The 20,030-nt window shown below is 38.0% G+C and overlaps 1 protein-coding gene across 1 annotated transcript; it reads left to right on the top strand.

Moving 5' to 3' along the window:
• Positions 1-2,043: 2,043 nt before the first annotated feature.
• Positions 2,044-17,114, top strand: LOC127800083 (pyruvate kinase isozyme A, chloroplastic-like). The gene is made up of 6 exons (XM_052334505.1): positions 2,044-2,799; positions 12,169-12,259; positions 12,404-12,597; positions 14,493-14,614; positions 15,077-15,555; positions 16,558-17,114. The coding sequence occupies exons 1-6, from the start codon at positions 2,242-2,244 to the stop codon at positions 16,857-16,859; spliced, it is 1,746 nt and encodes a 581-aa protein (XP_052190465.1). The 5' UTR covers positions 2,044-2,241; the 3' UTR covers positions 16,860-17,114.
• Positions 17,115-20,030: the final 2,916 nt, after the last annotated feature.

Genomic DNA, 20,030 nt, shown 5'->3' with positions numbered 1-20,030 from the left:
TAAAAAAATTGCCTAAGAGAAGGAATTGAACCGCGTGCGAAAGAGCTCGACGATTGCGATGAAGCTATTGATTCGATTCTCTTAATGCGCTTGTTCCATTTCTCTCTTCTGCCTGGTTCGAAATGGCGGGTTTGATGATGGAAAAAGAATTGGCATTTGCGGCTTCCATCGCCACGTTCGCAAGGAAACAGATTGGGCGAGAGTTTGTGCGGCTATTAGGCCGGTGGGCCTCATTCAAAGATTTTTTACCCGTTATGAAATGGGCTCCAAAGCCCATTTCTTTATTTATGTAATAGGATAGGAGATATCCTTTATCAAAGATTTTTTGCCCGTTATGCAAAGCCCATTTCTTTATTTATGTAATAGAATAGAAGATATCGTCCAAATATATATATTTTAATTCTTATACTTGTACGATTTTTTTTAGATATTTAAATATTTTTTTATTTTAATTATATCCATAAATTATATAATTTTAAATCAATTACACACTTTACTATAATTAATCTGGCACTTGCAATGCATGCTTATTAAAATATTTAAATTACTCTCACTATCATTATTTATGCCACAGCTTTTTCTTTTAGTAGTCTGCACTTGCCGTTTTTGTCTATAATCAATACTTTCACTTTCTGTTTTTGACGACTTGCACATGTCTCGTTGTTAGCTATTGAAAAAAAAAAAAAATAGTGGAAATGATGGTTATTAAGGGTAATTTGAGTATTTTAGCATGCATGCATTACATATATTGGATTAAATACGATGATGTGTGCAATTAACTTAAAATTATAAGTTATATAATTAAAATAACAAAAAATTTGAATATTTAAATAAAAAATATATATAAATATAAAAATTAAAATATATATTTAACCCTTAATTCTTTTATTAGTTATGAACTTTAGGGAGATGAGCTATCTCGCCCTTAAATCTAAATTTTAATATACTTAATTTTATAATTCTCCTTTACATATATATATTACATATACTTTTAGTTAAATAATTTAAATTTAAATTCAAATTAAATGCAACAGATTTAATGTGTTGTGAAAAGGGGATGGAAGTGGAAATGTCGAAATAGTATAAATAATCATCCAATTGAACTAATATATAAATTTTGACAAATTAAAAGATAAAATTGAGCGAAATTAGAGGGACTTTATTGTAATTAACCTTTGTTGAAGAGTGGGAAATTTGCAAAAATAGGACTCCCCGTATGCAACTTTGCAGAAATAAGATGTTTTAAAAAATTTTGCAAAAATAAGACTTTTGAATGTATATTGGACAAAAATATCCTTACTTTTAAATTAACTCTTTTCGTGTTCTTTTTTCTCCTTTTTCAATAGATCTTTTTCTTTCTCTCTCTATTACTTTATATATATAAGATACATATATATATATATCCATCTATCATTTTTTTGTTCTTTTACCATTCTCTGTAATCTAAATATATGTGTATATATTATTCATGTTTAACAATTGGATTCAAGAGATGTGGGTTTTTCTCATTCTCTCTCTATTATGTATACATATATTATACATGTACTGTGTGTATTTACGTTGATGGGAGAGGAAAAGAGATAAATGGCAGCCATGTGCAAGAAAATGAGAAAAACGATCGCAGTAAGGCCATGGCATCGTTGATTGTGGTCGTGATTGATATATTCACTGCGACTGTTTTAGTTTCTTGTCGTGGTTATGATAGATATCTTTAATAGATATCTGTTACTGATATTCTCAACAGATATCTTTAACAAATATCAGATATCCTTAAATTACCTGTAATGGCTTTGAAGGTAAAAATCGACGAAAAAGTAGCAACTCTAGATGCTTAGAACAGAAGACAAGTGAGAGAGATGTTCTGATCGACGGGGCGATTGGAGATGTGCGTGCAAGAAGAAAAAGACGAAGAGAATTGTAAGTTAATTTAAATTGAAAATATTTTAATCTATTCAACTCTCAAAAATCTTAATTTTATAAAAAAAAATTAAGAGTCATATTTTCAGGAGTTCAATCACGCCAGTCCTATTTCTGCAAATTTCCCATGAAAAGTACCTCAACAGGATCTTATCGGTATTTAGGTGAGGTCCAAACGGGCTCTGTCACCACTTCACCGTCTCTCTTCGTCTCCGGTTACCTCCTCTAAATTCTAATTCAAATCCTCCTGTTCTGCGAAATTCTCTTTTGTTTACGTATCTCCGATCGCCGGAAATCGGAGATTCGTCAAATTTCTCGGCAGGAATGTCTCAGTCTCTTAATTTCTTAACTTCTACTTACAGTTCGCCGAACTTCACATTTGCAAAGCACTCCCACTCAAAACCCTATTTGTCTGCCTTTAGTCCTCCTTTTCCGGTCAAACTAGTGAGAAGATCGATCGCGGCGTCGTGTTCCGACCTCGATGCACAGTCGTCGGTGCTTTCGTCGGTTAACGGCAAGGGCGGTGGAGCGTTGCCGGATTACAAGTGGTGGTCGGCGGATTCGAGCTCGATCGAGGTGGATACGGTAACGGAGGCGGAGCTGAAGGAAAACGGATTCCGGAGCACGCGGCGGACGAAGCTGGTCTGCACGATTGGGCCAGCGACGTGTGGATTCGAGCAGCTGGAGGCGTTGGCCGTGGGCGGGATGAATGTGGCGCGAATCAACATGTGCCACGGCACGCGCGACTGGCACCGGAGGGTGATCCAGCGGGTGAGAAGGTTGAATGAAGAGAAAGGCTATGCTGTTGCAATCATGATGGACACTGAAGGCAGTGAGATTCACATGGGCGATCTCGGTGGTGCTCCTTCAGCAAAAGCCGAGGTATATTCATTTAATTTGGTTGATTTGTGCTAATATCGTTTGCTTTCAGTTACAGTTTTGTTGTTTCAATTGTGAATAAAAGTTAGTTTTTGAATCATTTGAACTATCAAATGCTCATGACTAGGTGATTTTATCTTCTCCTTGTTTCTACTTTCTGATACATATTTAATTGGACAAATACTTATTGCTTTCTTGTGCTATCTGGTTGTGTTTTTTGTCTGGTTTGATGAAAGATTGTAGTAGTCATCTGAAGAACATACCATTTTGCTGGTCTCACAACATCACCAGTCCATCACTTGGGAGACGTAGTCTATGGTACATATTTTTCGTTAGGAAGTCACTGTTTATATTCTTTCATCATGCTTGGTTTTTTTGGCGCAGAAGGTCTGTTGTGCAAGTTAATGCCATCCAACTGGCAGCAGGATAGAAATTTGTGTTCTGTTTTTCCTTCTTCACCCACTGATGTCATTGACCAGCCAAGTAGCAAAATATATCAAGGTTACTGACAATCTGATAGTCCAATCACAAAAATATATAACAAGTTGATTGCGAATCTATAAGGATCTTAATTATGAGGGTTTGAGACTGGAAGTTGAAAGGCTATTTCTTACCATAAGTGCACATCAAGTGAAGTTGCTTTCTGGAGTTAAGGAGGTACAATGTCCTAGAGTAGTACCAATATATTTTTTGTGATAGACTTTATCCGTTACAATGGACTCAGCTGCTGTTTTTGTTTGATGAAAATGTATTGGGTCCAAGTCTGAAGTGTGTTGTGAATCCAAATACGATACACCTGTTGTACAATGAGATGTGACATGACTTCAGTGCATATTCAACCTTTGTTTTTCCTTTAATCTGTTTGAAATCTAATTAGTCAAGGGACTCCTTTTTTGTTTATGAAGTCTTGTTGGAAGTTCCATAGGAAAAAAGAGAGGGCAGCTGGCTTGGTTCTAATTATTAATGAATACTTCATACTTTGATGGAGGTCACATTTTCTGGAACATATTGTAGCTAGCATGACCAGTGCAACTGTCCGTTTTAGCTGATCAAATTGCTTCCCCACCCTCCAAACTTTTGCTTTCAGGATTTGAAGTAGGCTTTTGGGTTTATCAATAGGGAATCTCAAAATCACAAGAACAATCTAGCTTCACCATTTTCTGCTCGGATGATGATTTTTTTTCTCTTCTTTCTTCCTATTCAGTAATTTATCTCCTACAATGCTCATTCAGTTAGGGAAATGTTTATTATTCTTGAGTTAAGAAGGTATGGTCAATATGTAACAAAACTTTGCTTTTTCTTTGACTTGTTTTCCTTGCCAGTGCAATTTGATGGATCTCAGAAAAAAAGAAAAAAAAAAGTGGCGTTGAAGATGTCAAGTTGAGTGTAGTTTCTAATTGTTGTTTTGTACTTATGAACACCTACTTAAGCAGGTGTCTGCCCAAGTTGTCATCTTAACTTTGCTAACTGAAAAGAATGTCTGGATCTTTCCAAAATTTTCATTGAGATTAATTTACTCATTTATTTAATTTGTCACACAACTTACCTTATTTATTATTCACATTTATCCTTGTACTTGAGAAAGCTTTTGTTGAGTCTTGGATCTGATTCCTCACACAATTAAACACTCTCTCACAATTCGCCAACTCCTATGTGCGAATACAATAGAAGGATTCTCTCATCTCCTCAACAGAACCTATCCGCCACTATTTATAAAAGATAGAGGCGGTTACAACTTTAAGGACTGAAATGCAATAAAGGAAATACAAGGCTTAATCGGAAATAACCTAAGAGATATTTCCATTATATTCTAAACACATAAAACATAAGAATAAAAAACATTTCCTAACAGACAAATCTGCCCTTTACAGAAATTAACAGCTATACTAATACAAATTCTAACAATTTCTCCACCAATTTGATTAGTTTAGCTTTAAGACTTCAATCTTCCAGATTCTGCTACAACTTCCTTTTCTTCCATCTTCTGGCTTCCTCCTAAGCTTAAGAGCTTAGACTCCTTCAAGCTACATTAAATAGCTCCATGCAATGCTTCATCTTGGCTGCTGGAACAGTCTTGGTGAACATATCTGCTGCGTTTTCCTCTCCTGCTACCTTTTCCAGCTTCAGCAGATTCCTGTCAAGAATTTCCCTGATAAAATGCAAACGAACATCAATATGTTTTGTGCGTTCATGATGAGCTTGGTTTTTAGCTAGGTGAATGGCACTTTGGCTATCACATCTTAGGGTTGTATCTATCTCCCTACCTAGCAATTCCCCTAGAAGCCCTTTCAACCACATGGCCTCCTTTATTGCCTCTGCTAGGGCAATATACTCTACCTCAGTAGTGGATAAAGCTACAACATGTTGTAGACCAGCCTTCCAGCTAACTGTGGCATTCCAAACCTTGAAAACATAGCCAGTGGTTGACCTCCTCCTATCTTGATCCGCTGCATAATCTGCATCGGAGTATCCTAGAATCTTAGCTTCTAATTCTTTCCCTGCTCCACCATAAACTAAACCAATACCTAATGATCCTCTTAGGTATTTAAACATCCACTTGACAACACTCCAATGAGACTTCCCTGGGTTTGCCATAAATCGGCTAACTACACTCATGGCTGTCACGAACCTAGGGTTTAATCTAGGATTAGATCAGAAATCGGAAGGATCCGATAGGTTTAGAACTAAGCATTGCCTGGTTTGGGGGAGGAAATGAGAAGAATGAGGGAAAAAATCAGAAGAAGAAGGGGGAAGAAACAGAAGAACGAGAGGGAGAGACGGGAGAGGGAAAGGAGAATTAAGAGAGAAATAGAAATCAGATTTTCATTCATTCAATAATCTCCTTCCCTTCTCCTACCAACAACCTTATATAGGCTTCCTCTAACAAAAATAACAGCATCCATGTGCTGTAACAGCATTACAAAATATCTCCTAACAACTTGCTAAATCTATTACAATGCCCTTCTATGGAATCTTGGGTCATGACAATTCCCCCCTCCTTAAGAGAGTTCTTGTCCCCAAGAACTTGCAACAAGTAGCCATAGCTCTTCATCCAATTCCAGCCTTTTCCATCTGGTTCATCCTTCTTTCCTTCTTCCTCCTTCTAGGCTTCTTCTTCTTCGTTATTAGGTTTACAAGATCAAATCCAAGCATAAATTGGCCCAGAATTTCAGTAGAGAAAACTTCATCACCGTCCAATACAAGTAAGAAGGGAAGATCTACAGCCATTGTTGCTGTTACTATATCCCCATTCAACCCACAACCATGTTTTGCTGCAGAAATATCAACAACAGCCTCAAAATGCAGCAATGGAGGTTTGTATTCTTTCCTTGAATACTCATACCAAGGCTGTTTGTGAGCATTAACATCAGGAGATGCTGCAACTTCACTTCCAGCCAACGATTGCTCATTGATTGACACCTGGCCAAGTGTCTTAGCACTAGTAAGAGTGCTTGAGAGGCTGTCAATTGATTGATTGCTTTCCTCCAATTCCTTTTCCTCACTTTTTTCTTTCTTCGGCTTCTCTATTTTAAGAAACTCCTCTTTGTTGAAACTTCCATGATAGTCATCAAAGTATTCGGCGGGAAAACTGTAATGATACTCCTTAGATAGTATCATTGCAAACTCTTGCAACTTCTCGCGAAACATTCGACCAAATTCCTTGCACTCTTCATGAATCCCATTGCTTGTTCGTTTGTCCCTGTTGCTGCCCACTGAAAATGTAGCCTTCTTTGGCTGCCATTGAGGCTCCCTTTCAGCAGAAAATGAAGCATTCTTGAGTTGCAATTGAGACTCCATGGGACTCCTTCGAGCACTACTCCTCCTGGCCAAAATCTCACTGGCTGGAAAAGCAATAGGCCAAGAAACAGCAGCTCTTTCCATCTTAATTACCTTCTGTAACTGCCTCACCCAATCACCTCTAAAATTGATCCAATAAATGGCAAATTGTAGCCACTATTATGCTTCAAGATCAAATCTATTGTAACAGCAGAACAAATTGCACACTTATAGCAACTTGATCAGCCTTCTAAAGCATCTGACTCTCACCCGAAAATCACAATCAGCATCACAGCAGTTGGATAATCAACTGCCTCAAGGCCAATTAGCCAAGAATCCCTTCGTCGGAATCAAGGAGGTTGATTTCGCCTGCAAGTTCTGATCAACTGGAACTCCTAGTGCGTCTGAATCCAATTTCAAAATCCAGCAGGAATTTGATCACGGGAACATAGTAGAGAGTGGTCGCGGTTAGAGAGTTCGCCTAGCTTGTCATAAATCACGGCCAAGGACCTTGCTCTGGTTAGTTCTCTTGAAGATCAAACAGCCAGAGCCGAGGTATGCTTCACCTTCACACGTCTTCAAATCTAGGCTGAGATTAGCAACGTTTCCAGCCACGAAACTACCGATGCACCACTATGAATTGCCTCCAAATTCAACTCGGTATTACTGCGGACCTCTCCTAGCCTACCTCGTCTTCAATTCTGAGCCGAAGTGACTTTGCTCAGTTTTGCTTTTCAAATCCAAGTTTGCTCTACTCGGCTACGCCTTCCAAATCCAAGTTTGATTCTGGCTTCAGTCGTTGCTTCTTCCCCGAGGAGCGTTGCCTCCAATATTCAAGTCGCAGTGGATTACGGAACCTGCTCCTCTGCTGTTTTTGACTTGCAACAGTCGCGAACCTCTTGCCAGTGATAACCCAACCAGTGATGAATCAACGCTTCCTTCCTCAAGTTCTACCCAATCACCGATCACACCACGATCGCCAGAAACCCGCTACACAACCGCGATCGCTTGGAACTCCTGTGCCAGTCGCTACCTCCTGAGCCGAGGACCACTAGCCGATGGTAGTTCCTTGAATTCGCCTGGGTTGCTGAGAATCGTGGCCGTCACCTCCTGACACTACTCCACCTTTCAATTTCAAACTGCTTAGGATTAATTGATGTAGTTGGCGAAAACTGCTTTGCTCCCTCTCGTTCACTACCGATCTTAATATCCTCCGAATTGAATTGAAAACAATCACCTATCAACAGCCGATAATCACCGTCGGAACTCGAATCAAGACCACAGCCAAGGATGGACTGCTCTGATACTAATTGTCACGAACCTAGGGTTTAATCTAGGATTAGATCGGAAATCGGAAGGATCTGATAGGTTTAGAACTAAGCATTGCCTGGTTTGGGGGAGGAAATGAGAAGAATGAGGGGAAAAATCAGAAGAAGAAGGGGGAAGAAACAGAAGAACGAGAGGGAGAGACGGGAGAGGGAAAGGAGAATTAAGAGAGAAATAGAAATCAGATTTTCATTCATTCAATAATCTCCTTCCCTTCTCCTACCAACAGCCTTATATAGACTTCCTCTAACAAAAATAACAGCATCCATGTACTGTAACAGCATTACAAAATATCTCCTAACAACTTGCTAAATCTATTACTATAATGCCTTTCTATGGAATCTTGGGTCATGACAATGGCATGGGCAAGATCTGGCCGAGTACAGACCATGCTGTACATCAAACTTCCTACTGCACTAGAGTATAGGACATTCCTCATTTTTGCCTTATCATCCTCATTTATAGGAGATTGACTTGCTGAAAGTTTAAAGTGCTGAGCAAACGGAGTGCTGACAGCCTTTGATTCAGCCATACCAAACCTTTGAATTAATTTTCTTAAGTAATTCTCTTGCGATAAACCTAGGGTTCTAACCTTTCTATCCCTCTTAATTTCAATTCCCAATATCTTTCTTGCTTCTCCTAGATCTTTCATTTCAAATGCTGATTTTAATTCCAGTTTTAACTGCTGGATTTCTTCCCTTGATTGACTTGCAATCAACATATCATCAACATATAATAAAAGATACAAGAATATGCTGTTAGATATTTTCTTAAAATATACACAGCAATCATATGAACTTCTTACAAACCCATGATCAATCATAAAAGTATCAAATCTTTTATACCATTGGCGAGGGGATTGTTTAAGCCCATATAGGGATTTCCTAAGAAGGCATACTTATTCTATTTTCCCTTTAGATTTGAACCCCTTTGGCTGCTCCATGAGAATCTTTTCATCTAATTCTCCATGTAAGAAAGCAGTAGTAACATCCATTTGTTCTAAACACAAATCCATGTGAGCAGTTATGGCTAGAAGCATTCTTATTGAGGTGTGCTTTACAACAGGGGAAAATACCTCATTATAATCAATTCCCTCAACCTGAGTAAACCCTCTTGCAACCAACCTAGCTTTATATCTAGGCTTAGGCTCACTCCCAGCTCCTTCCTTTATTTTATAAAGCCATTTACAGCCCACTATTCTCTACTTCTTAGGTCTATCAACTAAAGTCCAGGTTTGATTTTTCCTTAGAGAGTTTATTTCTGATTCCATAGCCTTAATCCACTTACTTGAGTCCTTAGAGGCTATTGCTTCCTCATAAGATTGAGGTTCATCACCTGCAACTTCGGATGCACTCGTAAGAGCATATGAAACCAGATCTGCAAAGCCATATCTCTTAGGGAGTTTGGATTGTCTTTTCTATCTATCCCTAGCAACATTATATCTATGCTAGTCAGGCTCATCTTCTGCATTTGAACCCTCTTTCCTTTCTCCATGAGGGTCAAAATCTTGGTCAGCTATGGGTTAGTCTAGGTCTACCTGATTTTCCAAGTCCTGTCTTTGTGAGCTAGATGTTTCTGCACTGGGAGAATCTTCATGCCATCCTATTTCTACCTTCTCTATTGTAGATGATGGCTCATTTCTACCATTATCATGCAGACCCTTAGCTACTGAATTCTCATCAAAGATGACATCCCTAGTAACTAAGATCTTTTGGTTTTCAGGTTCTAGACTCCATTGTTTGTACCCTTTTACCCCAGTTGGATATCCTATAAAAATGTATTTTTGAGCCCTAGGATCCAGCTTTCCTTGTTTTACATGGGCATATGATATGCACCCAAATACCCTTAGGTGTTTTAGGCTAGGTTTGTGACCTGTCCATTTTTCATAAGGAGTTCTAAATTCTATTGCAGCTGAAGGAGATCTATTTAACACATAGGCTGCAGTATTTACTGCTTCTCCCCAAAATGCCTTCGAGAGGTTTGCATGAAACAACATACACCTAACTCTCTCTAAGAGAGTCCTATTCATCCTCTCGGCAAGCCCATTTTGCCTAGGGTTTCTTGGGGCAGTCAAATGCCTAACTATCCCACTTCCTTTGCATAGATCGGTAAACTCCTTGTTGCAGAATTCAAGACCATTGTCAGTCCTAATGGTCTTTATCTTCCTTCCCTTGTGATTTTCTATCATGGTTTTCCATGTTTTAAATGCCTCAAAAGTATGCTCTTTTGTTTTCAAAACATAAATCCATACCATTCTAGAAAAATCATCTATTATGGACAAAAAATACCTAGCTCCACCATAAGTAATAGTTTGGGCTGGCCCCCATAAGTCGCTATGGATGTAATCTAGAGGACCCTTAGAAGAGTGAATAGCAGTTTTATTGAATTTTACCTTAGTGGTCTTTCCATAGATACATGATTCACACTTATCTAAGCCTGCCACTTGGTTTCCTTGTAAAATCCCTTGGTTTGCTAATTCTTTAAAGCCAAGCTCACTAATGTGAGCCATCCTAAGGTGCCATAATCTTGAGATTGAGACATCCTTACCGCCAGCCACCGCTGCTTCCCCATGTAAAGCAGATGCTTGTAGAATATAAATTCCATTATGCTGGTTTTCGTTCATGCATACTAGGGATCCTCGAAATACCTTAAGAATTTCTCCCTCTCCTTTAAAACTATGGCCAGATTTAGTTAAAGCTCCTAGAGAGATTAAATTTCTTTTTAACTATGGGATATATCTTACCCCTTGAAGAGTCCAGTAGGTATTGTTAGACATCTTAAGCCTAACATCTCCTATACCTAGAACCTTACACTCATGATCATTTTCAAGAAGAACCTTAGCCCCATCAGCTTCTTGAAAATTTTCAAACCAGTGTCTATTGGGTGACATGTGGAAGAAGGAGCAGCCTGAATCCAAGATCCACATATCCTTCACTGAGTTCTAAGATACTGTTAATGCATCAGAACTATCATACCCAAACTCGCACACTGAAACTCCACCATCTGAGGCCTTTTTATCCTTGAAATCTTTCTTCCTTTTTGGATAATCTCTCTTAAAATGCCCTTCTTCTTGACAGTGATAACACTTAACTGGACCCTTCCCATTTCTTGACTTAGATCTAGATTTATTTTTCCCTTTGGAATCCTTTTTTGTACCCCTAGATCTTGCAGTCAGAACATCTCCACTGGAGGGTCATTCTTCTTGGTTATACCTCAAGTCTTTTGAATTTAGGGCTCCTATAACATCTTCTAAAGACAACTTATCTCTGCCATGCTGCAAAATATCAACAAAATGCTCATATGACCGAGGCAAAGAATGTAATAGAACTAATGCCCTATCTTCATCATCATATTTAACATTGATGTTTTCTAGATCTAGGCATAGTTTATTAAATTCGTCTATATGGTCTTGCAGCTTTTGTTTTTCTTTCATCTTAAATGTAAAGAATTTAGTCTTTAGATATAGCCTGCTAGACAAGGTTTTTGTTAAGTACAGATTGTCCAATCTTTTCCATATTTCTAAGGCAGTGGTCATTTTAGACACTTCCCTTAATACCTTATCTCCTAAACTAAGGATTAAAGTATTAAAAGCCTTCTCTTCTATGTCTGCTTTCTGATTTGCCGAGAGGGTTTTAGGACTATCCCCTAATTTTTCTTTATCCCTTGGTTCCTCTCTCAACGCCTCCTTTAAACCTAGATTTCCGAGGAGGGCTTGCATCTTGATTTTCCATAAAGAAAAATCGTTTGTGCCATTGAATTTTTCAATATCATATCTAGATGCGGAACCGGACATCGCCATTCCTTGAAGGTTTCTAAGACTGATCTAACGGGTTCTTGGATGAATCTTGAAAGAAAATTATGTGAAATCCTAGGCTCTGATACCAAATTGTTAAGTCTTGGATCTGATTCCTCACACAATTAAACACTCTCTCACAATTCGCTAACTCCTATGTGCGAATACAATAGAAGGATTCTCTCATCTCCTCAACAGAACCTATCCGCCACTATTTATAAAATATAGAGGCGGTTACAACTTTAAGGATTGAAATGCAATAAAGGAAATACAAGGCTTAATCGGAAATAACCTAAGAGATATTTCCGTTATATTCTAAACACATAAAACATAAGAATAAAAAACATTTCCTAACAGACAAATCTGCCCTTTACAGAAATTAACAGCTATACTAATACAAATTGTAACAGCTTTTATATTATAGTCCTAGTTCATAGCCAATGGAGCTTATTTGTGTCATTACTCTTTTCATGCAGGATGGGGAGATATGGACTTTTAGTGTTCGAGTCCTTGATTCAGCTTGCCCTGAACGTGCTATCCATGTGAACTATGACGGTTTTTCTGAAGGTTGTGATGTAATCATATTCTGGTTGTTAATGATCTTTATGGAATAATGGAAAAAGGTCATTTTTTTTTTTTTATGTTTGGTTCAGTATTATTTCATACAGACACTAAATTCATCAGATTTTTAACTGAACTTTGGTGCGACAGATGTGAAAGTTGGGGATGAACTCCTAGTGGATGGTGGAATGGTAAGGTTTGAGGTGATTGAGAAAATTGGTCCAGATGTCAAGTGCCGGTGTACTGATCCTGGACTTTTGCTTCCTCGGGCTAACCTGACTGTTTGGCGGGCTGGAAGTGTGGTGCGGGAACGTAATGCCATGCTCCCTACAATTTCCTCCAAGGTTGGTTGATAAGAATAAGGATAGAAATATTTTGATATTGCTTCCTATTTTGGTTTTATAGGTTAGATTTACATTTATTAGATTTGGATTCTTTTGTTATCTTGGATTTGATTTGTTTTCATTTTTATTGGATGATTATAGATATTATAGGATTTAGTTGGAATCATGACAGATTTAGATTTGTAATTATATTGTAGTTAGATTTAGTTTTGGTTTATAAATAAGGCTCATGATGTAACTTTTTATTCAGCTTTTGATTATTGAATACATTGGTATTGATTTTCTCTCTTGGGTTTTGTTCTTTTCAAACTTCGTCTTATTCTTCTTAATCTCTTCTCTTTCTGCCCTACTTTCTGCAATTTTTCCTACTCTCCCGCATCATTGGTGCCTCTTTCTTCCTTTAGAGCTGAAGTCTTCCCCTTGGAATTGATTAACATTAAAAAAGAATGAATCTCAAAACTGCTTCAACCACCGATAGAAGTCCCAGTATCTAGATCTCCTAGGATTAGAGAAACCTGGAGCTTTTCTTTTTCAGAGTCAATTGAGGAAGATATGGAAAGTTTCTTTCACAGTTGATGGGACTCTGGAAAGAGTTGTGTATTGACCTGACCAATTTTTAGCCCAATAACCCAGTTATTTAAACCCACATCACAACCCAACCATTCTTTAAGCCACTCAAATCCAAACGCCTAGCTTGCTAAGCCTAAGCCCGAGAGTCTTTCCATTGACCCAGTTGCAGCCTAAAACAGCAGCCAGTTCAGTCCCAAAGAAAATAAGTCACAGTCAACAACCAAAACAATCAGCAGAGCAATCTCTGTTCATAATGAACAGGTTGATCTTTTCTTCATTTCTCTCAGTTCAAATTTTTGTTTAATAATCTAGTATTTGGTTATTACCACAATTTATTCACACTAGCCCTATTTGCATCAGTTTCCAATTATTGTTAGCTACAAAATATCTATATTTCACTGATTTTAATTGAGTTTGTCTGGTTAGTGTTTAAAAAGTGCTTAGAATTTGGTCGTGCATTATTATTTTAAAATTAGCATGATTTCTTGTCTTCTTTTTCAAACTTGATAAATTAACCACCCCCAAAACAACATGTCAAGCCTTACTAGGTGGAGTTGGCTACATTGATTCTAACTTGCCAATCATTTTGATCTATGGCCATATCTTTTATAAGATAACTCGTATCAGTTTCCCATATTTTTTTGTGTCTAGTCATTGGTATGAATTTTCGTAAGCTTTTGAATTTACTTCTCTGACTACCATCATTGCTTCCTTTTTAGCAAAAAATAACTCTTTTAGTTATATTTTCTTCATTACAACTTGCATGAAAATTCCTGTAGCAAAAGTTCTTTTAGTTTTGATTTTTTTCTTGTACATCTTCTTCCCGCCACCAAGACTATTTTTTAGTTTGGAACTTTTCTCTTTGTCTCTTCTAGAATCGTTTAGTTTTTCCCTAAATTTTAAATAGCAGTAGCCATTTCAATACATATTTGGTTAACTTCTCCTTCGACAGTCCAATTTATTTTGTCACTGTTATCTGTGATTGTCTACAGTGCCACCTCTTAATCATTTCCTTAAACTATCACTGGAACATGTTTCTCACTGTTATTAAATTAATTTTTGGGATTGAAAATCTCCTCAAATCTAGCCATGTAAACTTGGTAGTCCATGTCATGACTTGGGATCTTCATTTAAATGTGCATGGGTAGTTTGGAATAAGTTTATCTTGGTACATGTTCATGTGTTTGTTCATACAGAATTCTGTAAGTATTTATATTGATGCATGATTCAGAACATTTATGATGTATATCTACACTACGTTGCATAGGTGTTTTACAAAACATTTGAGTTCTGTTAGCCAACATTCTAGCAATTTGTATTTCCAGGATTGGTTGGACATTGATTTTGGAATTGCAGAGGGGATTGATTTTATTGCAATATCATTTGTCAAGTCCGCTGAGGTGATTAATCAACTTCAAAGCTATATTAAGGCACAGTCTCCGGATGGGTAAGATCTCTTATCTTTATGTTCTGCATAAGGTATTGTAGAATGCTTGATATTGTTCTTTTTTACTTCAATTTTTTCTTCCCCAACCTCCCCTGCCGTCCATTTTGGGAGGAATAGGAACGGAATAGGAACTGTAACTGACAAAAAAGAGGAAGTTGTCTACAAGAATTTGAGTGCGTGATCTCTCATGCATCTTGTCTACAGTCATTGTGCCCTGACCTGTTGATCTCCCCATTTTCAAGAATGGCCTCTTTCAATTTCCTAAATAATTACGTAATTGTTGACTCAAGTGACTTAAAAAGATCACAAAAAGTTATTTTTTAATTCGCTTTTTGCATGCTTTAATAAGTGTTCTTTTTCCTAAAAAGTAAAGAGTACATTGATTTGTACTGATACATGTTATTCATTCAAGCTCTAAGTAGAGCTATAGTTTTGAAATTTAATTTTGTTGTGATGATGCAGTGATATTGCAGTCATTGCAAAGATAGAGAGTATTGACTCTTTGAAGAACTTGGAGGAGATCATTCTAGCATCAGATGGAGTTATGGTTGCGAGAGGGGATCTGGGTGCTCAGATTCCACTGGAACAGGTCCCTGCAACCCAGCAAAAGATTGTCCAGCTGTGCAGGAAGTTAAATAGGCCTGTTATTGTTGCCTCTCAGCTGCTTGAATCCATGATTGAATACCCCACGCCTACCAGAGCCGAAGTGGCTGATGTTTCTGAAGCAGTTAGGCAACGTGCAGATGCTTTAATGCTCTCTGGTGAGTCAGCTATGGGACAGTTCCCTGAGAAAGCATTGGCAGTGCTGAGGAGTGTTAGCTTGAGGATTGAAAGGTGGTGGAGGGAAGAGAAACGCCATGAAGTTATAGGACTACCAGATATGGGACCTTCTTTTGCCAACAGTATTTCGGAAGAGATCTGTAGTTCTGCTGCAAAGATGGGTGAGAAGTTTTATCCTCACTCTGCTAGTAAATTAAGGATTCAAGTTATGATCTTAATTAAAACAAAACTACAATTACTCAGGTTTCTGAAAAGAGAATATTTTGGCTTTCTTATTGATGAGCCAGAGAATATTTTGGCTTTCTTATTGATGAGCCAGCTACATTGTATCTCTGAAGCCATGATGCAAGTATTTGAGTAAAATCATATGGCATGGACCTATTTGGTGCATGTTTTCTACAATTTATATGTTTTTTGTGTCCGGGTCAAGGCAGAGTGTGACTTCAGCTTTAAACACGTTTCCTTTAAGGAAGTAAAATCTGCAAATTTGTAGATGTAAAACTATCTGTTTTCTGCAATATCCCAGCCTAGCAATATGTTTCCTTGAAAAACATTTGCTTTGTTTATTACCATTATTTTTCCATTTTAATTGTAGGCTGCTTCTGCTCATTCCTTATCATTTTCATGATACTCTCTCTTTAGTCACTTCGAAACTTTAACCACTTTGGCCACAATCCTTGCTCCCATGCCCAGTAGTCTATTATTTTACAATTGTTGGCTGTTAGTTTTCCCTTATGTAGTTCTCTGATGTGATATTAAAAGGGTTTTGTAGGACATTGGTATTGAACTTATTCTATTTTTGAATATGGTCCTGTGTCCTCTACTGGATCAAGAGTTTAAAATTTGCATTATTAGCTTGTAGAAATCATGAAGGGTATGTGCACATACCAATTCAGTGGTATGTGCAAGTGCCCCATGTGAATAATGCTCACTATCTCAGAACCCTGCCAATAACTAGGAGCCATTGCCAATTTTTTCTTCTTCTTCTTTTCCTTCTTGGTGAGGTTTTGGAGACCTTTAGTCATTTTATTGCCAAGGAAGATAATGTGGGTTTTCTCCCTTATTTCTGATCTTATTTCTTTGATTTGTTTTTATGCTTGTTCTGTTATTATTATTATTATTATGGAGATACTGCTGATAATTAACTTGGATTATGGTTTCAGCCAACAATTTAAAGGTGGATGCACTCTTTGTCTACACAAAGACAGGACATATGGCATCTCTCCTCTCACGTTACCGACCTGACTGCCCAATTTTTGCATTTACAACCACAGCATCCGTACGTAGGCGTCTGAACCTGCAGTGGGGTCTTATCCCGTTCCGCCTGAGCTTCTCTGATGATATGGAAAGCAACCTCAACAAAACTTTTTCCTTGCTCAAGGCCAGGGGAATGATCAAATCAGGTGACCTTGTCATTGCTGTCTCTGATATGTTGCAATCCATTCAAGTTATGAATATTCCATGATAAACATCAGTAGGTTTTTGGCCCATGCTAATGTTATTAATTAGGGTGCTTTTTCTACTACTGTTAGTTTGAAACTTAGTCCTTGCCGAGAAAGAGAACATAGGGTAATCTAAGTGGTCAGATATTTAAGAGGTAATCCGTAAACTCAACCAGGGTCCTGTGTCCTTTGGATGGTGATATGTCACGGCTGTAATATGAATAGTTGTCGTTGGCATTACAATCTATCAAGATATTATGTATTTAAATATTTTTTTATTCAATCAAATGTCTCTTGCTTGAATGATTTTGAATTTGAACTAAACATTGTGGACTATGGTTGCAAACCTCTTGAAGCTAATGTGAATGTTAACATATAGCATTCATATCCAATTCTGGCTTTGTCCTCAAGAACCCCTAACAGTGACTTAAACCCTTGATCAATTTCATTAACTGACCAGTCAAAAGCGAACAAAGTCTTCACAATTTAACCAAAAAATAAAAAAGCATCATCTGTTGTAACGCTTAGTCATTTGATGAGGCTATGAGTTCCTAATCTAGAAAGACTAAGGGCATGTTTGATTGCAAGCATGGGACTTGCATGAAAAGAAAATAAGTTCTAGGCAATTGAATTGCCTAGAAATTATTTGCATGGAAATTGTCAATTAAATGTGTTTGATTAACTTAATTTTTAACTTAGAAATTGTTGTATTTTTCAATCTTTTGGTGTTTGATTGCCATTATTTTTTATGGAAATAGTTATTTTTTTCAGCTTTTGTTATTTGATAGCCATTATTTTCTATAGAAAATGTTATTTTTTCCATGGAAATTGTAGCCTTTTGAGCCACCACCAGGCGAATGTTCGTTAGCCCCAAGTGCATTTTGAGACAAATTTGGTGACCCAATCTGAATGGCAATAGCTCAAAATGGCGCCCCTAGAGGTCTACCTCACAGTTGACAAATCCCTCCAGCAAGAACTCCTCTGCATTCTCCAACCACACCTCCGGATCTCACCCCAGCGCCCAACACTTTGCGATGATTCGTGATTTCTTCTGAATGAAATAGCAATCCTCTTCGAGCACGACATCAATGTCCTCAATGGATTCTCTAGGAACTAGCAAACAGGGCAACCGGGTGGAGCTTGAGGCTTTCCTTGATCACCATTTCTAGGCATTATAAATTTGCCAGATTCCTCTCTTCCACCCTTGGAAATTATAGCCTTTTGAGCCACCACCAGGCGAATGTTCGTTAGCCCCAAGTGCATTTTGAGACAAATTTGGCGACCCAATCTGAATGGCAATAGCTCAAAATGGCGCCCCTGGAGGTCTACCTCACGGTTGACAAATCCCTCCAGCAAGAACTCCTCTGCATTCTCCAACCACACCTCCGGATCTCGCCCCAGCGCCCAACACTTTGCGATGATTCGTGATTTCTTCTGAATGAAATAGCAATCCTCTTCGAGCACGACATCAATGTCCTCAATGGATTCTCTAGGAACTAGCAAACAGGGCAACCGGGTGGAGCTTGAGGCTTTCCTTGATCACCATTTCTAGGTATTATAAATTTGCCAGATTCCTCTCTTCCACCCCTCGATCTCGCCCTACAACACGATCTAGTTCTTCCTGGAGTTTCTTCATCGCTCTCGGATGCCTCAGGAGCTCTGACATGATCCAAGAAATTGCGGTGGAGAAGGTGTTCAAGGATCCGACGATCATGTCCAAGGCAATCAATTTGGCATGCGTTCAATCGATGGAGAATGAGCACTCGCTAGCGTTGGTTGAGGATTTTTTGGCTAGCGAGAGTAGTACATCAATCAAATCTCTATGAGCAAATATCTGAAAACGTTGGGAAGTGTAAAGAGTTTCCTAGAAAATAAAAACTAGCTCTCCATAAGAAAATGTTTTCTAGCATTTGAAGGAAAATCAGGTCACATGACCAAAAGTTAGAAAATAAATTGCTTAGAAAAAAAAAAAAGGAAATCAAACACAAGTTGGAATTTGAGTAGAAAATGGGCATTTTTCTTGAAAATTTTGGTCAATCAAACGCACCCTCCTAAGTCTCCCATGAGGAAGACATTTTGCTACTTTGATGTGTATTTAGCTGTATGTACTTGATGAATATGGTCAATGCAGCTTCTTTATTGACTCGTTCAACTGACCAAGTGTATGCGTATTGGCGAGTGCGCATATTTAATTTGGTTACTGAAATGTTCAGTGAAAAATACATTTATCCTGACCCTCCTATAAGTTACCCCAAGTCACCGCAAATGTGAGGTGTGAGCATGAATAATATAGATTCCGGAAGCTGAGTTTGAGCCTTTGGGGTTTTTAATATGTTTCTGCAACTGCTATTTCTCTTGGCAAAGCAAAATAAAATTATCTATACATATGCGATTTTTAATTGATCTAACCTAGAAACTTGATATTTTCTCAAACTTTTTATTCATTTTCCCTCCATTTCTAAGTAAACTGAGACATAAATAAATCCAACTTCAATTTTTTAACTTCTGTTTCTAATGATTTGTCGTCGTCTTTTTTCTGTCACCAAACTAACTTCTAAGTTCTAATCATATCCTTATAGTTCAATGCTTGGAAGGGTAGTTTGCTTTTGAACCTCGGGAGATCCATCAACCGAGAAACGGCATTAATGTTAGGACACTAACTGTAGTTTAAGCTATATCTGTTGCCTGTAGATTAAAGGCCGTTTGAGAAGCTTTCTTTCATGACAAGTTCGGTTTTATATGGGACTGCACTGAAACTCTCCTCCGTCGAAGCCTAGCGTTCACTAACTATTGTGAAAGCAAGAGTAAAGTTTACTTGCCCCAGGGCATAGTTCAGCGAATAGGGCGACTTCAATAGATGGGTATTCCGCCTTCATGTTTGCGGGTGTGTCTGGAATCAAAACTTCTCGCTAGGTTCTTAATTTAATCCTTCACTGGACTGTGGGGCCGGTTGGTGGGGGTTCCAGTAATAAGACGTCATCTAAAAAAAAAAAAGTAAAAAAAAAAAAGAAGGGGTAAAGTTTGCTAGTTTTCATATGCATTTCCTTTTGACAAACTTGAGTAGATTCCTTTGAAACTAGGTAGTCTAGTTGCCGTAATGATAGTTGAAATTCGCGGGACCATTGTGACTTAAATAGATTGACAGGGTTGTCTTTGCATGGACTCTTGGCTTCCAAATCAGGATTCAGACTAAA

The sequence above is a fragment of the Diospyros lotus genome, chromosome 4 (assembly GCF_014633365.1).
Source record: "Diospyros lotus cultivar Yz01 chromosome 4, ASM1463336v1, whole genome shotgun sequence".
Lineage (NCBI taxonomy): Eukaryota > Viridiplantae > Streptophyta > Magnoliopsida > Ericales > Ebenaceae > Diospyros > Diospyros lotus.
This window is presented reverse-complemented; position numbering and strand designations above follow the sequence as displayed.

Excerpts from the sequence above, each read along its gene's own strand:
- LOC127800083 (XM_052334505.1), top strand. The coding sequence starts at position 2,242 with ATGTCTCAGTCTCTTAATTTCTTAACTTCTACTTACAGTTCGCCGAAC. Across the intron at positions 12,260-12,403 it reads CTATGACGGTTTTTCTGAAG|ATGTGAAAGTTGGGGATGAA; the intron begins GTTGTGATGTAA and ends TTGGTGCGACAG. Across the intron at positions 14,615-15,076 it reads AAGGCACAGTCTCCGGATGG|TGATATTGCAGTCATTGCAA; the intron begins GTAAGATCTCTT and ends GTGATGATGCAG.